This window comes from Agelaius phoeniceus, chromosome 1 (assembly GCF_051311805.1).
Source record: "Agelaius phoeniceus isolate bAgePho1 chromosome 1, bAgePho1.hap1, whole genome shotgun sequence".
NCBI classification, from domain to species: Eukaryota; Metazoa; Chordata; class Aves; order Passeriformes; family Icteridae; genus Agelaius; species Agelaius phoeniceus.
In genome coordinates this window covers 58,438,860-58,462,597 of record NC_135265.1, presented here as the reverse complement: position 1 = coordinate 58,462,597, position 23,738 = coordinate 58,438,860, and the positions used below count along the sequence as shown (strand labels likewise).

The window sequence follows — 23,738 nt, the reverse complement described above, 5'->3', positions numbered from 1 at the left end:
CAGTACTCACCATGAGTTACTGAACTGACTGAAGATTTTAATTAGTACTTCCTGAAACATCATTTCTTTGTAAGAGGTATCTAACTTACTGTGATAGCAGTAAATTCTGAAAATTCCTTTAATTGCTTGTCAAAAAACAGGTAAGCTGCTTGTTAAAAAAGAGGTAAGCTGTCTAGGTGCCTTGAATGGACAGAATGTACTTTCCTGACTGTACTGTTAGATAAGTGACTATCCAACATCCAACAGTTTTCACCACAGCTTCTATTTCCTAGAACTTAGATTTATAAGTAACACTCCCTAGTAAAACATTAACTTACCCTACATACACGTTTTGAAAGAGAGTCTTTTGACTAGCATACAAAAAATGTTCTATTAAGATGGATTTTTCTTTGTGCTGATGCTTTTAGTTTAGTTTCTTACATCTCCTTACAAATCAAGCCCTCTAGTTCTCTGACTAGAATACATTTTCCACACTTTAAATTTGAATGTAGTAAGATGATTGGATGCTGGAGTATGCACACATTAGGTCCATCAGAAAACCAAACCATTTACAAGGGGGCAGTTCCTGAACATTTCACAAAAAGTTGAGAAGGGCAAGCATAGCTGAGCTCTACACAACAGATTTTGCCCCTATTCCTTTCACTGAAAAGAACTCCAAAGAAGGCAGCCATAGCTCATAATGGCACGAAAACTGGTAAAAGGGTTGTCTGAAATATCAGAAAGGTGATATACCTTGATCTGTGCTCTTAAAAAGATTCTTTCAGTGATAAAAGTAACTTTCTGTTTTGAAAGAGACACGTATTTCCCATAGAAATTCTAAATTAGACACCTTGACTTAGAAACAAAATAAAAATACTATGCTTGAAACAGCATTATTATTAATGGATGATAACAAAGGATTCCTAGAATCCTTCTAGGACCTTGCTTCTCGTAGGACAGTATCAACATGGTCTCTCCATCTGCTCAAGACACTGCACTACTTTTTCAAAAATCTTGAGATGACAAACACTAAGAAACCTGGTCTAAAGCTCAAGAGCGTCCAAAGTACAGCCTCTCTACATAAGCCCTTTCTAATAGTTCTAATATTCTGGTTTATGGTTGAGTAGTAAATATATAGACATAAAAATTTGCACATCAACCATCTTAGGAATTCAGCATTAGTAAAGGATGAGAAGCATTAGTAAAGGATGAGAAGAGCATTTGTTAAATATGAAGGCTTCTGCTGGGAATTCAGTATCTACAAAGGCTACAATACTTGAAACACAACATTTGAACAATAGTACCTATCTAAACATTTTCCAAACATGGAAAAGTGAAGAGAAAGCAAAACCAATTGTCTCTTCTGCTGCCATTTGCACACATTGACAAGGAAGATGTATTTGGGTCTCCCTCTAGTCCATGACACACCAAACAGAAGTGCAGGCACTTTTTTCAGGCAAAGAATTCCAGTTAACATGTTTTCCAATACTTGTACACCTGCAACACGCCATCTTCATCCTCCAAAAATATCCTAAAATTAAAGTCAAAACTTAAAGGCAGTTGAAGAAGCAAGCTAAAAGGTTTTAGACTGTCTTTCAAGACTCTTAAATCTCAGATTACTTCCCTAAATTTCTATGAGCCATCTTGCACTTCATCTGAAATATCAAGTCAGGCTTTTGCTGAAAATGCATGACCTGGGTTAAAAGTTTAGGGAGGAGCCAAATTATTTCAAATCACTTCAAAATTCTGATTTTTCAGACTGCTTGCTTTTTGAGTCTTTCTGTCACTTACTAAACTGTGATGGCAGAGTTCTTATATCATCCCTCCACCTCCCATATATCATCCTGAATTTCTTATATCTAATGCTCACAGAACTTTAATGTTACATTATCCTCACTTCCCCTCCCCCCATCTGCCTTACAGTCACCATTACCACTTAATGGTGAACAAACAACAATGAAGGGACCGTAAGTTACAATAATGTATTTTATTGCCAAGTAGCATTTAGGCTGACATAATAAAAGGTTTTTCATATAACCAAAATGCACATTTCTATCCAGAATTGTCTCTCCTGTACCTCTGAATTCCAAGAAGGCAGCATACTCTCCATTTTCTGGGGAGCCCTCTTTACTTGCTTCATTCTCCACACCGCATTCATTTAAAAATCACTTCAAATCCAGGAAACCACATACTTTATTTAAAAATTTGCGGAAAAGGAACTTACCAAATGTCCATTTAAATCTTTACACTTGTTTCTCTGTGATGTCTCAGTCTTCCAACTCTTGAATACCAAGATGAAGTTTGCAAACAATTCCAAAGCACTGAACTTTAAGTTTAGATTTATTTTGGGTTTGTAAAGAAAGCAATTTTACATCAGTAACTTGACAAAATTAAGTTAAATATAGATCTTTCAACAAATGACAAGTGTTTTAGAAAAACTTTACTTTGCTCATTTTGAGGCAGATAGTGTAAAAACTGCCACAGAAACAAGTGATCTTGAAGTTTATTTATGTATCTTATATAATTTTATGTTAAATCCAAATACTGAATATTCAGAGCACTTTAAATATTTTAAGCTATACAGACAGGTTAACAGCAGAGCCCAAATGCCAAACTATCTGCCTATTTTAAACATAATTTTAAAAGCACTTCATGAAGTTGCAGGAATTCCAACTGGTATCACATAACTTATTTCAAAAGATGCTTACTGAGAAGTACTTTCTTCAAATATATTTACAGGAGACAATATTATTCTTAGGGCTGTGGAAAATTGCTAGCATACTGAAGCTGAAGTCGTAAGTTAGTGATGTCACCATGATTTTTACCACTGCCTTCACTGATGAAAAAAATTTCTTTTATCTACTTATTCTTCTGTTAGATAAAAGGTGTAAATGCCATCTCAGATTTAAAAAATAGCTATTTGAAAAGTATTTCCACAAGGCACATGTGCAATATGAAGCTAAATTATCACATATATCAAATTTCCAGCCTTTATTACTATTCCATATTCCATATGAAAGTCACTGATACACTGCCGCAAAAGCAAAACAAAACAGAAACAGCGCCACTGTTAACCTTTGCTGAATTCCTTCTTAAGGCTATGTAGCTGAGCTCCAAGGGAAAATCACTTTCATGGGTAAACACATGGTATCATATTTTTAACCAAGTTACTAAAATGAATTTTAAAAAAAAAGATTTGGTACTTGTGAATTGCTTCATTACTACAGGTATGGATCCCACAGCCATGATTTAGAGATGTGGGACATATAGTTCTATAAAAATGTTTTAACATTCACATTTTTAAGAAGCAAGTGATAAGAAGTACGACTTCTCAGTATGAACACATTCAGTAATAATTACTAATCTTAGCTTGAGAAACTGAGATTACTTCCATTTTCTTATTACAAGCAGTGGCAAATTGACTGCTGAAGTGCGTCTCACCAAAGCTGTTGAGCTTTTATGTTATGCCATAATCTGATAAAAATTCCACTAAACAGAGCTGAAAATAATACCACAAAAACCTTTTAGGTTTTAAATTTCAAATCAGAGGCACAAATGTGATGGTTTTGGCTATATTCATGTGAATCTGTGAATAGTTAGTAAGCTTCAGCTTTATTCTATTTATTATCAACTAAACCACTTTGATTTTTTGTAATGTTAGGTCTACCTATAGTAAACCAACTGTGTGTGCTCCAGTATACATGCATCTGACTCAGTTCAATGTACATGTGTGCCAGGTCCTGTCTAGAACCAACCTTTGCGGCTTAACTACATACATTCTTAATAGAGGTCTTGCTAGCTTTAAATCAGTGCTATATTAACATAGCTCTCAGTTTCAAAACCAGGAATAGCCCTTGTTTGGCCACATTGAGACAGCACTTCTCTGCAAGCACTGGTACAGATACAGTCCTCACACGGAAGGGATTGAAGAAATACATTCCTGGAAGTAACTTATTTCTTCAGCTGAACTTAGCAATACACCTTGTAGAATCAAACCATAATTTGCTTAAGAAATTAAGGGCAATGCAAGACATAATGATTTAATTTTCATTTCTGTTCGCCAAGTATTAAACAAAAAGAGTAAAACAAATTTAAATCACTACATACAAATTTAAAGCTTGAACACTCTTAAAGGTACCTGTTTTACTTGAAACACTTCAAATGTTTAGTACCATTTAAGACTGCATTTTTAAAAATGTGAAATAATAAACTCCTACAAAAATATAAAATAATAGCAAGCATTTTATTTTTAAACATTTGGGGGGACAGATATGGTTTGTGAGTTTTCTACTTTTTCTTCCATGTTTCATGAGCTGTTCAATTGAAATGTAGCCATGGAATACTTCATAGTTAAGGCTCAGGGTCATATGATAACTCTACGTGAATCTAAGCATGAGTAAATGCTTTCAATTTTTTGGCAACAAATCTCACACTACAACGTAGTGAGCCCCTTTTTATCATCAGCCTCCTATGCTGTATAGGGGACTCACCTCAAGTATTACACGTAGCAGCCACAAGGAATAAGAATCAGAGTGCATCAGCGTCAGAGTTCCTAAAGCTATTAATACAAAAAACCTTCTCCTCAGGAGAACAGATATGACTCCAATTCAGAGCTGTACCACCTCTTCTGATCAGACCCACAATCTCCTCTCCCAGAGAGCTACTCACCTATCTTAAATCAAGATCTGGAAACAATTCACCATCATGAGAACACTCAGGCGTCTTTCAGTGTTTAAACTGTCATCCCATTTTGTTAATGGCATTTCCCGTAAAACAAAGATTTTCCATTGCCAAATAGCTTAGGCAGTTGGACTTACAAATTTTACAGATTCATAACATACTAAAACCAAACTTCACACATTCATCTTATGCTTGCACAGTACAGAAAAAAATATAAACCACAATAAAATCATGCACAGAACACCAAAATAATATATGAAGTCTGATTTTGTTCAAGGTCTTGAATAAAAAAGTAGTAGTGTTAGTAATCTCATGTTGTGGGGTTGGTTTTGTTGTTGTTTGGTTTGGGTTTTTTTCTTTGTTTTTGCTTGTTTTTCTTTTTAAACACATCAAATATGAGAAATTAGAGTAAGTTTTAATTCCCCACCTTCCCCAAATACTGGTTCTTCAGATTCCAAAGCAATTCTGTGTTCTTAATAGGCATTTATGTATGTATTTATACTTAAATTTTATATTTCTTTCTATGTAGAAGACTAACTCAAATTCTCAAATTTACCACAATAACACAAAAGTGAATTAATAAAACATTAATATACTTTAAGAATATCCCAGTGTTTTTATCACAGATTATTTCTAGTCCATTTTAAGTTGTGTGTGATACATCAAAATAAATACTTGAGATTTATTGTTCTTAATATTCCAAAAATATATCTGCTTACCATCGGTTCTCTTGCTTCAAAGTCATCAATGAAAATCAAAATTATTCTGACTGCACATTAGATACAAAATTGCACCAGACCCAGATTTAATAAACTCATACTACTATTAGGTATTATGCAGTTACATAAACTGTTGAAATGCTTAACTTTTTAATCTAGCATATCTAGCTAACTTTAGATGTTAAATTATGAATATACTGAACAACTGGTCATTTGACAGATAATCAAAAAGCACCTCACACAATAACTTAGTATTTTCACCTCTAAGCTTCTGTATCATAATCTATGTGATTCTTATTCATCTGAATGATTCTGTATCAATCACTTCAGTCCTGGACATCAAAGTAGTCAATAACTGGTTCTTCCTTTAATGGTTTGGATAAACCACTGTTTCCACTAGTCCTGAAATTACAAGAATATTAGATATTACATGCATGGAAAAAAAAGATACAAAGTAAACTGAATCACAAACTCCCTGCACTGTGTATGTGCAGTGTGCACATACACACTGCATTGGTCAATAGCATGTAGTTCTAAACTAAGTTTTATTCAAAGTATCTTAATGCTCCAGAAAGCCTTTGTTTACTGAATTTTTACAAAAATATATGACTGATTAAATTAATGTACATCAACATGTGTCTGAATGGACTAAATGTCTTTTGGGGTTTTACCAGAAAATGTAATTTACCAGTAATATTTATTAGAAAAATTATACTGTACTGAAGACTAAATGTTCAAAATGCCTTTTTAAAGGAAACAGCAAAATAAATACTGTCAAAGTGAGCTGATGATCAAACCTGCTGGCTTTCAAAAGCAAGAGTAACAAAAAATATACGGTCATAGCAAATCCAAACACTGTAAAGATTTTTTTCAGTAAGACAGCATGAGATCTTCCAAAAGATTTTGTAGAATTAAGAATTTCTAAAGAAACTTTACTTCTAGTAATGAAAAATAAATGGCTAAGACCCTCTATTTAATTTTGCTACATAACTCCTTGGCATTAATTAGGGTCACTGAAGACAGGGATCCCACAGAAGTGGAAACAAACAGTATAAACCTATTAAAAACTGACACTGAGTTACACCTTAAGCAATCCTTCTAGAAATATGTTTTGCTCTAGATGCTTAGCTCTGAAACAATTTAAATTTTTTCAGAACAGCCTACTTTGTATTCCAGCAGCACCTACCAAAAGTAGTTACTGCAACATTAAGCAGTCCCTTTCTGCAAAAGGTACTTGAACATAACTTCAGATGCTCATCTGCAAAAAAATTTGGGAGGAAAACACTTCTAAAAGGTAAAACCTGAACAAATAAAAAGCCACCCATTAAAAAAAAGAATTGTAACTATGAGATAACTACAAGTATCTGAAGCTGGCAGGTCATACAACATAAAGACTGTTCTTTTAAGACTATTCACCAAGATGCCTTATATACCCTATATTCAGTAATTCTTACTATTTGACAAAAATTGTGGGTCACCTTTAATCAACTGTGTAGTCATATATATACAAGAAAAATACATTTAGTACCAGTCCAAATAAATAATTTTATGCCAGTAAGACACTGGTTAAAGGTAAAAGAAAAAAAAAAGAATCCCACACCTCCAAAAGAGCACTCTCTTCCCAACTATCTAATATTTATTTTAAAATAATTTTAAACCCAAATTATATTTGTTATGCTACTACTCATATACCACACAGCCAATCTCACATTTTCTTATCACTTCATTTCATGCTTACATCTGTGGAAAGAACATCTTAATGCATACTGCAAGCTCCAAAGCAGAAAAAAGGGAAAAAAGCAGACACAGAGCATAAGAAGCTGAAGCGCAGGAATATGTTCCTTGGGGAACTCAGCACAAATTGAAGAATAAGGTTTTAAATCCAAATTCCTTACTTATCTGTTTGTTTGTAATGAAGAAGAGGAGGTGCAGGCCTGCTCTGCATTTCTTTATCTAGCACAGAAGTTAAGGTATTGCTTGGACAAACGGATTTCCCTCTAAAGAAATAAAAGAAAGAGTATTTAGTTCAATAGGAAATCATGCTCATTAAGAAGTTGGGAATGAGTAATATTTGTAAGTAGCAATTTTGGTATCAGAGCTCACATTTGTCTTAAATTGTCTATTCAAATATTTCATTTTCCAGCCATGGAGATCAACACTCCAAAAAATACATTTTCATTACCAAAAATCTATCCAGTATTCTAAATGTCTCTTCACTGCTGTCTATAAAAGATGCAGAAGCAGCTTACTAGATTTGAGCATTGGTACCCAGACTTCTTTTCCACATGTGAGGTCCACAACTCTTTTCTACTATGAAGTGCACTAAATGATCAACTGTTAAAATAGCAAAACTGGGATACTTATACTCTAGGGCAACATATCTGTTCTTTCAAAGAACAAGATATAAATCAGAAGGAAGAACTTAATAGCTTAACTCAGCACCACAAGAACACAGTTCAGTGAATCTTTACAACATATCTAAAATTTTGGAAACACCTTCTCAAATGCCGGCAGTAAATAATGTTGAAGTCATTGATCACAGCACTCTGCCAAAAGGCACTCTCTCAAACAACACTGCCTCTTCCTTGTAAGCAGTTCTAGGTGAATCAGATCAGAAGAAAAACACTATGCATTAGAGTAGGCAAATTAAAAAATCAGCTTCTTCTGTCCTCCATGCTAATTACAATCCATTATGTGATTGCCACCACACCTGTGCCTGTCCCATCTGCAGTGTAAGGGTCACCCCACAGCTATGGTTACAGGGCAGTATGTTCTCCAGTATAAGAGGACAATGTACTTCAGCGTGTGTATACTTATATATTTTAGGCAGTGACTCACACTCAACTTCAGCTGGCAATCTCTGCCTAAAGGCTGGAGAAAGAGGAAGGATATATATATTAAAAAAAATAATAATCTGGAAACACACAACCCCCAACACCCAGGAAAAAAAAAAAAAGTCCTAGAAAGATCTTTCCAAAAGGCATCTGACTGAAAAAAAAATCCAAATCATTACCAAACACACTATCTTTAATAGGTTGTGGAGATCTCTTAAAATTTCATCTGAATTTACGAGCCACTTTTCAAGAGTGAGTTTGTCTTATTTCACTTGGATGATTTAACTGCAAGACTGAAAGAGCTTCCACTGTTAGCATCTATTCCATTCTCAGTTTCTTCTTCATCTTATCTGGGGGTAGATAAGCCTGAATAAATTAAAATTCTTAAACCTCATCAAGGTCAATTTTTTACCCTTCCTGCACTTTCTTCTAAACCCATGCTACTGACATTTTCAGACCAACCTACTCCTTGTACACTAAATTAAACTGCATTCCTGAAAGGTTTTTATTGGGTATTAGAAAAACGTTCTTCACTCAGAGAGTTGCCAAGCATTGGAATAGGCTGCCCAGGGAAGTGGATGAGTCACCATCCGTGGAGGTATTTAAAAGATGCGTAGGTATGTTTAGGGACTTGGTGTAATGGTAGGTAGACTTGACACTACTACTGGACACAATGATCTTTTCCCAACCTACATAATTCTGTGTCAAGCACTAAATAAGGACGTTTCCTCCTTATTTACTTTATTCGTCCATTTTTAAATATACTCTTCCAGATAATGAGATTCTCTGTGTTTGGTAATTACATTAACTTCCTACTCAATGAATACCATCATATGCATCTTGTATCTTTCAAAATTACATACTGAATAGGAACAATGCTGCAAAGCAATGGGTTGCATATTGTTTTAATTCCAGAAATGTGCACAAAGCATGAGTTCCATGCTTTGTCACGTACTTGAGAATTCATACTTTTTCCCCACTTCCCTGAGCAGTTGAAATCTCACATCAGTACGCAGATGAATGCCAATTCTATTGCAGAGCTTACAAAAATTATGTATTTGTCTTATTTCCATTATCTTCATCTTTTTTGTTTAATAATATCTTGTTTATATCAGTCTGTATTTAAGGGCAAATTTTTGTGATATTGTGGCAACACAGATGAAAAACTCCACAACATTTCCAAGGTTAAGTCCACTAAAATATTAAGTGGTGATTCCTGAGCCCCTTTCAGTATTGTTTTAAACTGAGTACTGACATTCTATTCCAATGAACTACAAGATCTTACAAACATAGGTGACCAATTAAAAAAGCATTCCCATCTCCCCAACAGTTAAAGTTTTCATTATTTGGAAAAAAAGTTACTTGTCAGAGGCCATAATTTTTTCAAGATTATATTACGTTTACAGGTACACTGTACCAAGTATATTACAGTCCTATCAGTTGAAAACAGGTGATTTTCCTCTCCTGTCTAAAACAGTTTAAAAGTCCTTTTCTCCCTTAGCGCTAAGCCTGCCATATAAAGTCAAATGCTCACACTGCTATTTCAGTTACAACTCAACTCTAGAGTTCTAAGTGGAAAAAGACAACAGTGGTAGATGGGAGGGTATTCTGCTGTCTTTCATGTTTATCAACTGTGATATGCAAAAACATGGAAAGTAAATTGCCTGGAGGTAATTAAGCAAAAAAAGAAGGAAGTCTAGAAAGGCCTTCAACAATTAAAGTAAGTTGTCTGTCCTTATTTTAGAATATCAGACTATATCTCACTTGTATAGTAAAAAAGAAAATAACTGACAGCTCTGAAATGCTGGGAACAGAACACTTGGAAGAATGCATGTGGCAGTAATTTCTACTAATTAGCTAAAAAAAAATCTTCCTGAAAAAAGAGAATGTTCCTGCATTTTAAGAAAGTAAAGCAGCAGTTCTGCTCTAAAGTTAAATGTTCCCAGGATGTAGAGAGTTAATATAGCAAACTTTTAAAAATCAGGAGGGATCAAAGCCTTGTGAACAATCAGAGATGACCCTGGAACCAAATTTGCTTTGGTCACTTTGGTCATATTAAGGCCTAGACATGTTTTAGCTTTGACAAAATTTAGCATCCGTCACAAAAAAAAAAAACCAAACCAAACCAAACCGAACCAAACAACAACAGCAAAAAAACAAACAAACAAAAAAAAAAAAAAACAAACAAAAAAACAAAACCAAAAAAACCCCAAAACAACCAAACAAACAAAAAAAAAAACAACAACCCACAAAAAAACAAAACCAAAAACAAAAAACCCCAAAAACCCCAAAACCTCAACAACAAAAAACACACCAAAAACCCACAGGGGATTTAGAGACGAAAATCTATAAACTTACACTTTAGCAAATTTAACACCACCTTCTGTATGCATTGGTGGCACACTGATTGGTTAAAGGAAAAAAAAAAAAAGATGAAACAGTCACTCACATTTAGCCCACGTGGAAAAACCCCAAACAACTGAATTCAACAATTCAACTAAACAGATGCACAATAGGAAAAAACCCCTTTGATTAATTAATTACCAGAAATAAGAAAGAAAGCAGACCCTACCTAACCCATGGTTATCTATCATCAGCTTTGAAAGAACTGTTGATATGAAAACAGAAGGCTCTGCCAGTATTTTGGACATTTTGATATGAAAGTTGCCATTCTTCATTTCATTAACTTATTCTCAAAGTAAGGAAAAGAAAAACCAAGTGCCTGCCTCAAGCAACAAAGTTGAAATGACACATTTTTAATGGCAGTACACGAAAAGCATGAATGTAAACCATCTGCTGATTTTAAGGCAGTGCTAGTGCTTACAGGATAGCCTGTTGTATAAAACTGAAATGTGGGAATCATGACTCAATTTGTCTTCTTCAAGACTTCAAGCTCAGTTTTTGTAACTACAGGATGGATCAGCATTGAACTGTTTTGGTATGAACTACTACAAAATTCTTTGTCCACCAATCTGTTCAGACTTATTCCATGTAGTCTTGCAAAAATGCACCACCATCTTTCAGACTCAGCAGATTTTTCTGAAAAATGTCTCCAAAAACTGGTAGCAGTTGAGGTGGAATAATGAAGCAAATGGCTCTTTAACAATCTCCTGATTGTTTAAACTTCATATATTCTATGTTAAAAGCTTTCCAGAAGCAACACATACTATTCTCAGGGCAAACAATTTACAACAACATTTAAGGAAAAAAACAGTTAGAAAAAGATGCAGCTTTCTTCTGAAGCAGGACTGCTGTTAAAACCACCTTGGCTGGTGACCAGTAGCAGTATTTGTACTTAAATGTACTGGGATGTGCAGTGTTTTCTTTCTGTGATGCAACTGCCATTATCTAATAAGGATGTTCCATGTGGTTACAGGGGGTTTAATTTCTTTAGGTCTTTGATTCTGCTGATTTTGTATAGTCTACATCTAGGTATCCATTTCAAAACCATTTTCAGACTAACCTTACTGAAAGGAAGTCAATTCCTGGGAGAAAAAAAATAGCACAGGACATGTCAATGAAACTATGACAGCATGTGGCTTTCTCAGTGAGAACCATGTGGGACATTGTCACCTTCTTGAGAAGTCCCCTTGTTCATGAGGAAAAACTGAGCCTAACGTTTTTCCTGGAAGTAAAAGGAAAAAGATTGGTCTTACAGGAATAACTGCCCTCAAAACCACTTCTAGGATTTCTCAAGTCCAGACAAGCTGCTTAAACACTGGCCACTACATAAAAACAAGCAGGCACCCCTTTAACAGGCTCTGGAATCCAGAGTTATTTGGAGAAGGAGGAAATTTTTACTCATCTAAGTAAAAAACTTTAAAAAAACACTGACAGGTACAGTGAAACACAAGTGTGTACTTAGAAAAGAAAGTTTTACCCTTCTCATCACAACAGTCTGGATATAACTTCTGAACCTTGTATTGCAACTGTTCAAAAGATGGTGACTGCAAAGATGCCCAACAGGCAAGCACAGAGAAAGGCACTATGGGTCTTACACTTCAAATGACACCCAGAACTGTAATTCAGGTTAAGCTTAACAGTCAGTCAATACTGGGAATGATCTTCTCTTTGGTTATATGGGCAATGCTGCACACGAGTGATTCTAATGCAGCTAATATGACCAACTTTTACTGATGGTGATGGAGGCAAAGTTTGCCCCTAGATCTCTGGAATAGGAAACAACCTGGTTGGAGGAAGCTTTTTTAGCACCAAGGAGACTTTCTCACCCTTCTAACGGACTTGTATAGGGATATTAAAATTTGAATGACAAAATACTGGAGTGTGAAGAGAAGGAATGGTCTTTTTGCCTGAATGATTTTCATTTATTTATACATGAAAGAGCCCATGATAGAAATACAAAGGCATTGCTGAGATAGAATGAAACAAAACCATTTTGACTTTCTGGTGATTACTAGCTCTGGGAGTTGAAGAAGCCATTGTGAAATACTCAAAAATATCATTCTAGAACATGAGCTATTTTTCATGTGAGGCTACAATGTTTTTTATATTTTGAAGAAGTGGCAAATAAAAAGAAAATTAAAAGAAGCTTTGGAATAATCCATTAAATTAAGAAGTACTGCTATGCAGCTGAAGAATAGTCTCAGCAGACCATTCAAGTGTCTTTTAAGAGTGGCAGTAATAAAATAGAAGCATTTGCATTCTGCGCAGTACGCTACTCCCTGAGAAACCCAAGAGAAGAAAAAGTGTGCAATATGTCCTAAAACCAGAGGAAGGCCTCCCACTCTCAAGTTGCGAAATATCCCTTTGGTTTTAAAGCATAATCATCTGCCCTGCTCCTTTTATCATCTTCACTAATTTCTCATCTGCCCTCCTATTTCTTTATTATTTTTTTAAATAGACATTTTTTACATATGAACTCTTTGCTCATCTTCCTTTACTTGAAACAAAAAGTATCTTACATTGTAAGATCAAAGTAATGTTCCATCTCTCTTGGAAGAAATCAAGATTGTAGCTAAGCTACCAACTGATGAACAAGTTCAGGAATAGCTCATGGCACTCTAATAGCATGGAAGATGAGAGATTTCTTACAACTGCAGTCAATATTTACAGTTAAAAACAACTGGTTGTTAAATAGTCACAATTTGACAGCACTAAACTAAATATGCTGATGAATAAGGAGAACAATCAATGAAGCTCTGATACAAGAAGTCTTCCCATACTATGTCTTTAGTCCAATCACCTTAGTTTTTTCCTAGCTGTATTCCCTTAATTTTCTTTTCTACAATGAACTGCCTTCTGTGAGTGTTCTCCAAAACATTTCATTTTTGCTACAAAATCTCTTCCATTTGCAGTAATTCCTGTTCCCTCTTTGTCCATTCGCTAAAGAGAGAGTATACTCTGTGATAGGTTCATATAGATGGAGAAATATGTTACAATAACCAGATTTTTTCAAAGATGGTGCAAATTTAAGTATGATTTCTCAACCCAGAAATTAGTTTTCATAAAATTTTATTACATACATTATTTTTGATACCTCTTTCAAATCTAGCTGATGACCAATAGTTACTGGAAAGATGAATGGAAAACAATCTTGCAGAATATTTTCTTAGCTTTTTTATTTCTAATGGTGTTTTCTTCTCTGCAGATTTACTTGAGTAAATAAGCCCATTAAACTATTAATTTAAAAACTGCTTTAAAAATTATTCTCCTGGAAATTACTACATTTTGCAAATTGCACTGTAAATAAACTCCTTCTGTTAAGTGATAAAAAAACCATCCAATTATTTAAACTATACTGTAAAGATTTGAAAGCAACAATGAATTACATACTTCACTGCAGTGATAACAACATTGCGCTTTGGTTCGTTGTCATAGCTCACACTTTCAATGCCATAAACCTGAGCTAATTCATGGATGATTCTGCGGTGATCTCTGTTCATTGGTGGGTAACAATGACTCTTCTTTGTGTGCTTGCCCTGAATTCAACAGAAAAGGTTAAGAAAGAAAAAAAAAAAAAGGTGAAGTTTTCCTTCAGGAGAGCCAGGGGGAAGGAAACAATGAAAAAAGTGTTTCTACCTCTAAAATTTTGCTTTTATGACAAAATCAATACCACAAATTGCTAAGACCTCTGTATTGACAGAAAGCTCATCTAAAATTATTAATTTAATTCCCAAAATTAAAGTGTATGTTTTCTGTTGTTTCCATCACCTCAAAGTTTACACATGCCCACAGAGGGGTATATTTTAAGTTTGAAATATAAATCCTGGTTATAGTCATTCTACTTAAATTCCAAAAAACAACACAAAATTATTTTTATCAGAATTTTTATTTTTTAAAATGATCTGCCAAGTTCACATCAGATCCAATTTCATTTTGTAGATTGGCTTCATAATGCAAATACTGCAGATAGCTACAAAGATGTCAAATTTATCAATCACATCCCTCTACCAAAGAAGCTATTTATCTGAAAGTTACACATGTAATGTCACCAGTAGATTCTTTATTAAATAAAACCCCAATGTTCTATTTTTTATCTGTTAACAAAGACTGATAATGCTTGATTCAGCACTGATTATTATATCAACAGTAAAAGAACAAACAATAAAGCAGGGCCCTATGAGCCCATGACCTTAACAGCTCTGGCACCTGGAGGACCTCCTGCCCATCCTTCTCCACTGACCTTTGTGTCTCCATGTTGTTTCCCTCACAAGCTTTCACCTCCTCCTCTTCTCTAGCTGGAATCAAAACAGTGAACCCACCTTTGTTTTGATTTCTTCTTAAATATGTTATTGCAGAGGTAATTAGAGATTACCATCATTTCTAATTGGCCCAGCCTTGGCCAGTGGCATGTCCATCTTCAGAGCCATCAGGGATTGGCTCTGCCAGACACGGTGGAGGTTTCTAGCAGCTTCTCACAGGAGCTACCTCTGTGATCCCCTCTAATATTGTTTTAACTTATTCATCAGTGACTTGGATGAAGGGGCAGATTTCTCTTCAGCAAGTTCACTGATGACCAAAAGCTGGGAGAAGTGGCCAACACCCCAGAGCGTTGTGCAGCCCTTCAAAAGGATCTCAGCAGGCGGGAGGAATGGGCAGAGAGGAACCTTCTGAAATTCTTGGAAGGCAAGTACAGAGACCTGCACTCAGGGAAGAAGAACTTCATGCACCAGTATAGGCTGATCTGCTGGAAAGCAGATCTTCAGACAAGGATCTGGAGGTGCTGGTAGGCAACAAGTTGTCATGAGACAGCATTGTGCCCTTGTGGCACAAGGCTAATGACATGGTACACTAGGAAGAGTGTGACCAGGAGGTGATGAGAGGTGATCTTGCTCCTCTACTCAGCTCTCATGAGGCCTCACCTGGAATTCTGTGTCCAGTACTGGGCTCCTCAGTACAAGAGAGGAGTGGAGCTCCTGGAGCAAGTCCTGCAGAGGGCTACAAAGATGACAGGGGACTGGAGCATCTCACAAACATAGGCTGAAAAAGTTGGGCCTATGGTGCCTCAAGAAGAGATGTCAAATAGGATGTTATTTATTATTATTTCTTTTGTCAATAAGTATATGAAGATAGAGTGTCAGGAGGATGGAGCCAGGCAACTTAATAGTTGGCCACTTAATAGTGCCAACCAACAGGAAAAGAGGCATTAGGGAGTAACTGATGCACAGGAAGTTCCACATGAACATAAGAAAGAACTTTACTGTGCAGGTGACTGAAGACTGAAACAGATTGTCCAGAGAGATGGTGGAGTCTCTCTCACTGGAGATCTGTCTAGATGCAATCCCATGCAATGTTCTTTCTAGGATGACCCTGCTTGAGCTCGGAGCTTGGACTGGATGACCCCACGGGGCCCCTTTGATAACTAGACACAGACTAACTCATTTTAGTCTTTCATTCTAATGATAAAAACAATGGGCAAGAACATTAGACAGATGGATAAGCACCAAGATTGTTTAAGAAATATCATCCATAATTTTTTGAAGGAATAAAGCTAAGTAACTGTCGTTAGAGCCTAGGGAGCTCAAAACTATGCTTTTTACAGAAGATTAGCTCCTTCTTGAGCTAAGGGCAACTGAGGATAGTATAGTTTACATGGTCCTTTGCACCACATATACTGGGTCTTTCATGGAGTAGCAGCAAGCTATCCTGACATAGCTGAATGTGGTATCACTGAAAAACATATGATTGTGTCTGTGGTATCAACCTCTCAAAGTATACTGGAGTCTCTTAAACACTGTGGCTGAATCCAGGTTTTCTTATAGAAGAAAGAGGACAACCTCATGCACTGGAAAATATAGGAAGGTATCCAAAAATCTGTGAGCAAGTTCCACTACAGGGATCAGAAATACCTAGGCTTTCCTTCTCAAAGTCGGAATGTTTAAACATCATCTTTAACAATATTTTATTAACGGAGATCCAAAAATTGGTGATAAGCCATTGATGCATTAAAGCCTAGCACTGCTTGAATCCTTAAGAAAGGTTTGGCACCAAAGTAATCCTGAACTACTAGGTCTCCAAAAACTTCTGTTCTTTTTACAATAAACTGTGCACTATATTGGAGCCCAAACAGATCTAGTGTCAACCCATAACTATGAGTATTAATAAAGTTCAGTAATATCAAACTCTTATATGAACACTGACCTTATTCACAGCTTCCACAAGCATTCTCATTTCCTTCTCAATGTCGCTGACAAATTTTATATCCTTCCTGCAAGAACAGCATTCTAGGTTACAAGGCAAGAGAGTGAACAAAGATAAAATATCTTTCTATTTTGTAGTATTTTTCAACAAGAACAAAATGAAAAAACAAGAACACAAATGACTCAAGCAAAAGCTTCATTCACATCAAAAGACTGTTAGTGTGTCATCACTATTACAAAAATAATTATTTCCTCTTCAACAACTGCAACCAAGAATAAAATTCTATGACATGGACATACTGTATGACAATACAATTCTACATTTTCAAATGAACAACGTAGATTTTGAAGTTGCCATTTTGGTGTTTTTATATTACGTGTCATTAATTTACTTAATTACAAGATGTGATGAGACAAAAAAATGGGGATAGGGTAAACAAAGTGGAGTTCTTTTCCAAGACAAAGTTCACTGATTTTGGTCTTCAGTTCCCCTAGCAAAACAAATTATGAAGAATTCAAGAAGCGGCATAAGGCTATTGGCAAGCAAATAAAACATTCTTGATGTGAGATACTAAGGATTTGTTTGAAGTATTTTTTGGTAACTACCTTCATCACAGTACTTTGAGTCTTTCACGTAAAGGTGAACTTTGTGCTCTGTTCTTAAATAAGCAGGTAAACTAACTTTAAAAGTAAGGTTGCTATTTGTTAGGCCACCATCCCCATGGGGAAAAAAGACTACATGAAGATTTCATATCTCAAAGCTGGTTAGTAGTAAGTAATTCTTCAAAACCCAGGCAATATTCCATACCAACACAGTACTACTTTGTGAATGACATCAGAATTTAACCAGTTAAGAAGTGCCTACCAAAGCAAGTACAACTATCTTTGGTAGATGACCTACCAAAGTTCTGGGTGCTGAAGTCAATGTATCGTCAAGACCATAAAAATGGTCTCAAACAAATGTGCAAAATGTCAACACTGAATAGCTCAGCAACCAACAGCACTTGATCAGATACGATGGATTTAGCCCATCACTAGTAAACAAACCTTCAAGGTTTAGCAAGAATACACAGGCACTGAATGTAGCTATGAGAACTCCTTGGTCTTCATTAGACAGAAGTATAACACTGGGAGAACTGGAAAAAGGATTTGAATTGGGTAGAGTTAAAAAGAAAGAGATCTCCAGACACCTATGGTGTGAAATACAGAGTCAGCTCATGTGGCATCTCTCCTTCTCCAGTAGTTTTAATTCATCAAATAGCAGCCTCAACATCATCAATGTCCAATTGGACACTGATATTGTGCTGATCTATCCTCCAACTTCATGTCAACAGATCAACCTGAGCATTTGCTTACTCTCTGTATGTATTTCTGAAGTTTCTTAGAAAGGTCAGTGCTGAGGTGTCCAGCCAGTGGAACTGTACCCTCTGATCTGTGCTCAGTTGGTAGCCATCTCCATGCTACAAGATGGATTCCCCTCGGCAGCAGAGTATCTCCTCACATAAAGCTATATGGTGGAGAGACTTCTTTTGACTCCTTATCAGATCCTGACAAACACATCAGCAAGATTAGCATTACCATGCTATTCCTGGTGCCCCCTTCTCCTGCCACTGTCCTACAAAGGAGACATATTATCTTGGTAGGCTTACGCTCGCTTATCTTCTTACCTGGAGTTGTACTGCATTTTGGGAGCTTTAGGATTCTATAATTAAAGATTACACCTCAAAATCAGGAATTCCTACAGCTTTCTCAAGTTTTCTTCATTTTTAGGTAAACATTTCTTTCAGCTCTTGACAATGTATCAGCTACACAGATCAACTAATTGCCTAAAGAAGATAAAATGGCATTCTAGTAATGACTTTGGTAGCTGCTACCTTCTTGAGGCAATGACTCTGAATACACAGGGAGACAACTCTCATGTTTCTCAATCATTCTAAGATCCTGCATATAACTTATGCTCTGTAGAAAGCCACAACCCTTGAACTCCTGCATTACTGGAGTCATGCATTCAAGCAAGAATAAATGAACCTGTCAGAAATTATTCAGAATACTGAGCCACCTGAAAAACATATTGTAAAAGATACAATATCTGGATCTCGCCATCTTGATGGAAAGACAAATCTTTTGCTAGACTACTGAGACAAAAGATCATCAGGAGCAGTCAAGGAAGAAAATTCATAAAGCCAAAGATTCACAAATTGTTGCTCTTGTATAGAGAGCTATGTTACTATAAGTAGAAACTCATTTATCTGTAATACTACATAAATGAAATCCAGTAATTCAATGTACAAAGTAATTGACTTGAAGATTAACAAAAACTTTTGCTTTAGCTATGACTCAGTAAGAATAACCTTGGTGTATTTGTTTATTGTAAACTACCAGTGTAAAGAGGGTACAAAAGAAACACAAGTAAAATCACAGAAAGAATGAGGAATGTGAAAGCATTAAGGCTACTTTTCAAGGTATCTGTTCGACCATCTGCAGTACAGTGCATGATCCTGGTCAGTTCTGTACATGAAAGATGAACACTTGCACTATGGGTAGTGGCTGGTAGAAAGATGAGACAGAACTGTACTCCAAAAAACCACAGTAGACTATACACACAATGCAAAACTTTCCTCTTCTTATTGTAGTGAAAATGTGTGCTGTGTTTTCTGAAGAAGATGAAGCGAAACATATTCTACAGACAACTAAGAGAATAGTCCTTATAAAATAGCACTTTTAAATGCAAATATGAATAAAACAGTAGCCCCACAATGAAAACATTCAGCTCCTATTTTGCAGTAGGTTCATCAGTTGGAAGTAAAGAAGATGTAACTTACTCTTAAATTCTGAATGGTTGCTTATGTAAAATTTTCACTTATTTCAAAATATCAGCAAATTAAATAAAGGATTTTCAAGTAGCAAACATCCTTACAAAACAATGAAATTTATGCAGCATTAGAATACTGGAGGAAGAAGAAAACATACTAAGCTGTTCTACAAAACTTAGACCTGGTAAAAACTAATGTCATGCCTACAAACACAAGAGTAAAAACTCTCAGATGACACATCACCTCAACATCTTTTAAAAAATGTGTCTGATCCCTTCTTGTCATTCCAGATTACAAAGTATTTATTGGTGTGGTGGTTTTGGTATTACCTTGATTTCCCATTGTCTCATTTTAGGATGCCTCAGTCTAGCAACCCTCTATGCAGTCACACTGGCACAGGCTTTGCTCTGCATCCAACATTTTAATAATTCCATTTCTTTTAAAATAAAAGCAGTAAGGCAAAAAAAAAAATGGGACCTGGTAGAAAGAACAGTAGGCTATGATAGTCTAAATGTTATAATTATAATAATAATTTCATTATTTAGTCATCACTTTTGTCTTTGTTTTGAAATGGAGCACTGAAGTAGAAGTTGGTTCTGAGTAAAAGCAGTAGAGATGTGAAAAGTACAGGTACTGATTCATAGTGAGAAAGGTGTAAAATCATGTTACTGATTCATAGTGAGAAAGGTGTAAAATCATGTTACCGATTCATAGTGAGAAAGGTGTAAAATCATGTTACCATTTTAAATCAGATTACTGAAAAAAGTAACCTGTCAGGCACTTTTTACTTTTCAGGTTCTCATTTGGGAGGTCCTGAGAAGTGCATATCAACTTCTTTGCTTTAACTGCCTTCTAATGTCAAGGCAGCTATTTTTAGAAGAGTAAATAGAACTGTTCTGCACTTTCCATCTTGCTCTCAACACTGTTGATTTATGACACCTGCCATCATTAAAACACATACCTTGCATCTTCTTTTAAAAGGTCACTGTACTTTGGTCCAGAAGAACGGATGTTAAAAGGATCAGAATTATCATCTATTTCAAGAGCTTCAGCAAGGCGCCTGAATTTGAGGGTAGGAGAAAAAACCCCAAAATATAACAAAACATAAGCAAACAAAAAAAAAACCCATATAAATCCTCCCAACCTTCCACATGTTATAGAAGAATTAAGTTACAGGTTACTAATACTAATTAACAGCTTGCAAAAATATAAGGTCTGTACATTTGAAACTACTCATTTAGAGCTAGAATATTCTAGCAAGATTTCTGATCATTCAATATAGATCTTTATAACAGGAATCATCTCCACATTTATCTGTTCTCTAGGTCATGAAGAAAAAGATTTCTTCTCTACATAGCATTGCCTTTCCAAAACTAGACTACTTCTATTAAAAAAAAAAAAGGAAGCAAGTTAATTTCCCACCTGTTCCTCTGAATAGCTAAGCATTCTTCGTCACATTGCAACCTGAATTATGAAAGAAAACTAAAATTAGAATCACTGCTGCCCCTCATACTTTTCGAACTGTAGCATGTTGGTGTCATATTATCACAGCCTAAAGAAGTAACAAGAACATGTGAGAATATTTTATCGTATTAGAACAGACAGAGCTAAAAATAAACAAACAAGCAATAATCAAAGATCTTTGATCACCCAATCTCTTCTCCAAGTCTTGAACAGGAGCAGCAGTTACCAAGGTTGTATAGGAGCTGAGGAAAAAAGCTTCTGCACTAGATGTTATATTGGTAAATTGAAAGTGAAATAGATTGGTAGAGTTCCGCAGTTCCATCCTCGAGGGAGGCCCACCAAGAGTCAGAGGACTCACATGACTCCCACTGTCAGGCAATAGGAGGACACCTGGTGGATGAAGGGGAGTGGAAATGGGTCCCTAGTCGGGGAGGTAATAGAAATTCCTCCCAACCCCCATCACCTGCCCAGGTGCCACTTCAGAATAGGTATGAGGCTCTGGATCTAGAGGGTCAGCCAGATAACATAGAAGAAAATTATCTGCCCAGCAGGCCTCTCAATTACTCTTCTTCTATTATCCATTCCAATGGACCACCACCTCTTGATATTAATAAAATAATAAGGGTAGTTGTAGTGGGTGACTTCCTTCTGACAGGAACAGAGGGCCCCATGTCAACCAGACCCATCCCACAGGGAGGTCTGCTGCCTCCCTGGGGCCCAGGTATGGGATATTACTGAGAGACTCCCTGGGCTGATTCAGCCCTCTGATTATTACCTACTGCTGATACTCCAGGTTGGCAGTGATGAGATTGAAAAGATGAGTGTCAGGGAAATTAAAAGGGACTCTAGGACACTGGGTCAAGTTGTTGATAGGGCAGGAGCACAGGTAGTGTTATCCTCAGTCCCTTTGGTGGCAGTGAAAAACACTGAAAGGAAGAGGAGAGCCCACATTGTCAACAAGTGGGTCAAGGGTTGGTGGGTTGGTGTCATCAGCAGAATTTTGGGTTCTTTGATCATGGGTCAACTTTTGTGGCACCTGGCTGCTGAAACTGGATGGGCTCCATCTCTCTGTTAAGGGCAGAAGGATTTTAGCTCATGAACTGGCAGATGCCATTGAGAGGGCATTAAACTAGGTTTGAAGGGGGAAGGGGATGCAGCTGGGCTGTCTGGAAGCAGGCCCGAGGGTGGTAAGCCTGAGTTAGGGGTGAAATCAGCAGCCCAGCTGAGCTGCATGTACACTATTGCATGCAGCACAGGTAACAAACAAGAACTGGAAGCGATGGTACAGCAAGAAAGCTATGATGTAGTGGCCATCATGGAAACGTGGTGGGACAACTCACATAGCTGGAGCGCTGCACTGGATAGCTACAAGCACTTTAGAAGAGACAGGAAATAGAGAAGAGGTGAAGGTGTGGCCCTTTATATTAGGGAGGCTTTTGATCCCATGGGTATTGAAACTAATGACGACGAAGTTGAATGCCTATGGGTAAGAATTAAGGGTAAGCCCAACAAGGCTGACATCCTACTGGGAGTCTTATCATCCACCCGAAATGAAAGAAGAGGTGGACAACTTATTCTGTGAGAAGCTGGAGAATGTTTCAAGATCACCAGCCTTTGTTCTTGTAGGTGACTTCAACCTACCAGACATCTGCTGGGAACTTAATACAGCAGAAAAGAGGCAGTCCAGGAAGTTTTTAGAGTGCATGGAGGACAACTTTTCGTCACAGCTGGTGAGTAAGCCCACCAGGGGAGGGACTGTGTTAGACCTATTGTTTACAAACAGAGACGGGCTGGTGGGAGATATGGTGCCTGAAGGCCACTTGGGGCACAGTGATCATGAAATTAGAGTTCTTGCTATTTGGTGAATCAGGAGGACTTCAATAAGACTTTTACACTGGACTTCCAGAGGGCAGACTTTGGCCTATTTAGGAGATTATTTAGAGAGTACCTAGTGAAGCAACCCTAAAAGCAAAGGAATTCAGGAAAGGTGGGTGTGCTTCAAAACAGACATCTGGAAGGCAGAAGAACAGACTGTTCCTGTGTGTCAAAAGATGAGTTGACAAGGCAAATGTTCAGCCTGGATGGACAACGAGGTTTTGAAAGGACTTAGGAATAAAAAGAGGATGTGTCATCTTTGGAATGAGGGTCAGGGCTCTCAGAAAGTATTTAAGGGGGTTGCTAGGGCATGTAGGAAAAAAATGAGGGAGGCCAAAGCTCACTTCAAACTTAATTTGGCAATTTTGTAAAGGATAATAAAAAATGTTTTTACAAATATACTAATGGCAAAAGGAAGGGTAAGACCAACCTTTGCTCTCTATTGGATGAGGGAGGGAACTTAGTAACTGCAGATGAGGAGAAGGCTGAAGTATGTAACGCCTTCTTTACCTCAGTCCTTGGTGGGAAGATGGCTTGTCCTCAGGACAACTGTCCTTCTGGGTTGGTAGATGGTATCAGGGAGCAGAATACCCTCCCTGTTATCCAGGAGGAGGCAGTCAGAGAACTGCTGAGCCACTTGGATGTTCATAAATTTAAGGGACCAGATGGGATCCATCCTAGGGTGATGAGGGAGCTGGCAGATGAGCTTGTGAAGCTGCTCTTTATCATTTACCAGCAGTCCTGGTTCACTGGTGAAGTTCCAGATGACTGGAA

At 36.7% G+C, this 23,738-nt stretch overlaps 1 protein-coding gene across 9 annotated transcripts in view; it reads right to left on the bottom strand.

Moving 5' to 3' along the window:
- Positions 1–1,947: 1,947 nt before the first annotated feature.
- NFX1 (nuclear transcription factor, X-box binding 1) overlaps positions 1,948–23,738 on the bottom strand; it is a 76,620-nt gene continuing 54,829 nt past the window's right edge. The window contains exons 19-25 of one of the 9 annotated variants that reach the window (XM_054644660.2): positions 21,048–21,089; positions 20,587–20,685; positions 16,814–16,880; positions 14,006–14,151; positions 10,571–10,615; positions 7,274–7,375; positions 1,948–5,780 (exon numbers count right to left, since the gene is read on the bottom strand). In XM_054644660.2, the coding sequence (XP_054500635.1) occupies positions 5,705–5,780; positions 7,274–7,375; positions 10,571–10,615; positions 14,006–14,151; positions 16,814–16,880; positions 20,587–20,685; positions 21,048–21,089 (577 nt within the window). In that variant the 3' untranslated portion in view covers positions 1,948–5,704. The other 8 variants (XM_054644674.2, XM_054644682.2, XR_008535218.2 and 5 more) reach the window with 8 other exon arrangements.